General features: G+C 40.2%; 1 protein-coding gene across 1 annotated transcript; it reads right to left on the reverse strand.

The window, feature by feature from the left end:
- Nucleotides 1-1788, reverse strand: LOC108721203 (uncharacterized). The gene is made up of 6 exons (XM_018445615.1): nucleotides 1759-1788; nucleotides 1354-1489; nucleotides 1065-1277; nucleotides 786-972; nucleotides 399-601; nucleotides 1-218 (listed from the first exon to the last, which is right to left on the reverse strand). The coding sequence occupies exons 1-6, from the start codon at nucleotides 1786-1788 to the stop codon at nucleotides 1-3; spliced, it is 987 nt and encodes a 328-aa protein (XP_018301117.1).
- Nucleotides 1789-2967: the final 1179 nt, after the last annotated feature.

Here is a 2967-nt window from a genome sequence, read left to right on the forward strand (position 1 = left end):
TCACTGGGCGTTCTCCCTCTCCAGAAGCTGTTCATCCTCCTCCGCTATAGCAATATCCATGAGCCTTCTTTGCAGGTTTCTGCGTCGTATGTAGGATAGTCGGCGTAAAAGGTCGCCAAGCTGGTCCAAATAACTGTCGACTATGTCTCGTTTCTTGGGCGCTTCTTCATCGATGATCCTAAGAAATTTGTTCTCGATCTCAGCTTGCCTTTGCAATTCTGTAAATAATAATATATTGTTAAAAACAAGGATTTAGTGAAGTTATTAATTTCAAATTTAGTGAAAAATACGTTTCAAAGTTCCTGCGAGAGCTTTGAAACGTATTTCTCCAAGACCGTAGGTCAATGCGTAAGAAATCCTCACTTCGCTACGATAGACAATAGAAAATTGCCACATACTTGTATTTTTCGCCCCTATCGATGAACTTCGGGATGTTCGAGATGAGGATTTTTCTGCTGATGATGGACATGCAGAATCTGATAAATCATCACTAATATATAGCATGTGATCATCGGCAGGCTTGTCCACTTGCATGTCATCGTCAACATGCTGATGGGATGAACTCGCCGCTTCCAAGAGGTGCTGGACGGAGCTGACAGTCCTGAAACCAAAACAATTTTACAAATTTCAAATCCAATTGTACACAATTAGAATGTTTGTTAAATGCCTGTTAATAAACAATAGCCTAGTTCTTCTTTGTTCTCATTGGCTGGTAAAAATACGGACCACGGTACAAGTGTAGAAAGTATAGACAAGAAAAACAGACGTAATGAATAAATACTTACGATGCTGTTTTGACGGTATCGTCCAGAAATCTCATTTTTTCATAATGCGCGAATGAGCTTTTTACAGGATGGCCAGCTTCCGCCCCCGATCCGCTTCGCACGTATCCCTGCATTTTCTTCCGAGCCTTCATGTAAGAATCTCGGAGGTGTTTCCATTTTTGTTTAATTGTTTCCATAGACAGGGATCCTACGATTCCACCAGAGTTGTATATAGAAGAATCGTTTATTATTTACTTTTATACGCAGATATGCATGCAGGTAATTAAAAAATGATCTTACCATCAAATATATTCATTATCTCTTGCCACAGACCGTCTTTGTTTAATTTTGTTCTCTCGCTGGGCGGTATTGAATGGTCCCACAAACCCTTTCGGACCCGCACTAACTCAATTAGCAACTCATCTTGATTGAGTGGACACGGCGATAAAGATGTGGACTGGGCAGCTCCTTCCTTTGAATGCGGCAAAAGATCTTCACTTTCGTGTCTCTTTCCTTTAAAATAAATAAATAAATAAACAATGATTCAAATCGCAGCAGAAATTACTCAAAGAATTTTGTTAACACGTACTCATAGTGACAACGGCATTGTCATCAACTTTAATAACATGGACATATTTGTCGTATGTTTCGAAGCAGTGGTGGTTCAAAATCGTTCCACACGACCCACCTCGTAAAATGTCCCCGCAGTAGCCACACTTCGTTGCCTGCGAACAAATATACAAAGTGAGGTTATAACTTCATTCAGTAGGTTGTTCACTTCATTTTTGTGTTTCCTTACCCCTCTTGAAAAAATCCATGTGGATTTTTCAATTTTTAATTCACCTGCTATTAAAAATAAAATAAATGTTAAATTTAACCTAGAATTAAAGATTGAATAATTGAAAACGAAATGGATTTTTTCAATAGGGAGGTCATTTTTTACATTTACAAAACATTATGTTTATTAAATATTACAAATTATCAAAATACTTACAGGGCCTTCCATTACCAGTTTTTGTTGCATATTTGTAATTTTTATTCGACGAGCACGTATACACATTTACTGGAATATGACTGTAATAGCGGATTCCGCGTTTCCGCTAAGGCAATGAAAACAAACGGAACAGAACGCGCGGAAACGCGGGAATCTAGTAAAGGCTAGTTACTATCTCTTCCGCGTTTCCGCGTTTCCGCGTTTCCGCGCTGCATGTAATGGCACCCTTAAAGACGTATGCGCGAGAAGACGGAATCTTTCCCTCTTCGCCACAGGACGGGACACTACTCATGTAATACCGTATAATTACGCGTTGGAGTACGGCTCGGAGTGCGTAATAAATCGGATATGGTGTACCTGGCGAAGGAAGAAGGAACATGCTGATGTGTGCCGGTCACATCTGTTGTCAACTACGAAGTTATCTTTACGGTTTTGTAAAATCAGTGCGCCGTGTATTAATATAATAAATGGTGTATTCGCATTGGGGCGATTCCCCAATAATAATAAAGGACCTCAAGGTTTTTCCTGGACACACAATAATCGCAGAAATCTTCATTTTGACCGCATTTCCATCCAGACATAGAGTTTTGGTATCTAAAATCCCATTTCCTTGTAAATTCGGAAAATACTAGGATAATAGGACACTAGATCTCTAAAAATTCCAGTAACAAACTTACAGTTTTAGAAGCGGAATATAATACTCAGTTTTCGTGTGATATCATGAAAATACCAGCGAAAAGGGGCGGTAACGTCAAGGTGACTGTAATTGTTGACTCCTGTGGTATGATCACGCGGCGTCAAGATGATACAGGAACAACTAGAAAAACTCTCCATAGCACAACTCAAGCGAGAAGCTCATAAATATGGATTAAAAGAGGTACAGAATGGCAGAGGGGAATTACTAGAAGCAATAATGGATCATTTAGAAAGGAATGGCCCAGGAACGACTCTGTTAGAGGAAGCAGGAAACAGTCAAGAGGACATGCCGACAGGGGAAGAAATGGAGGAGGAAGCGGCTCAAGCAGAAAGGCATAAAGGAGCAAGCCCTTCATACACCTCTTTAGAAAGGATGTTCTCAACTTTCCTTACCTTGTTTGATGAACAGCTGAAGCAGCAACACCAGGAAATGATGAGTCAATTCCAACAAACACGCCAGGAAATGGCATAGCGCCAGAAAGAATCCGAATCACGATGGGTCTCAAGGCGAGA

This window comes from Mycetomoellerius zeteki, unplaced genomic scaffold (genome assembly GCF_001594055.1).
Source record: "Mycetomoellerius zeteki isolate Tzet28-1 unplaced genomic scaffold, Tzet1.0 scaffold1048, whole genome shotgun sequence".
NCBI lineage: Eukaryota > Metazoa > Arthropoda > Insecta > Hymenoptera > Formicidae > Mycetomoellerius > Mycetomoellerius zeteki.

Bases quoted from the DNA above. Each gene is read 5' to 3' on its own strand.
- LOC108721203 (XM_018445615.1), bottom strand. From the start codon at position 1,788: ATGCAACAAAAACTGGTAATGGAAGGCCCT. The intron at 602-785 runs GTAAGTATTTAT...TTTTGGTTTCAG, and splicing joins GATACCGTCAAAACAGCATC to GACTGTCAGCTCCGTCCAGC. The intron at 219-398 runs GTATGTGGCAAT...TATTATTTACAG, and splicing joins GATAGGGGCGAAAAATACAA to AATTGCAAAGGCAAGCTGAG.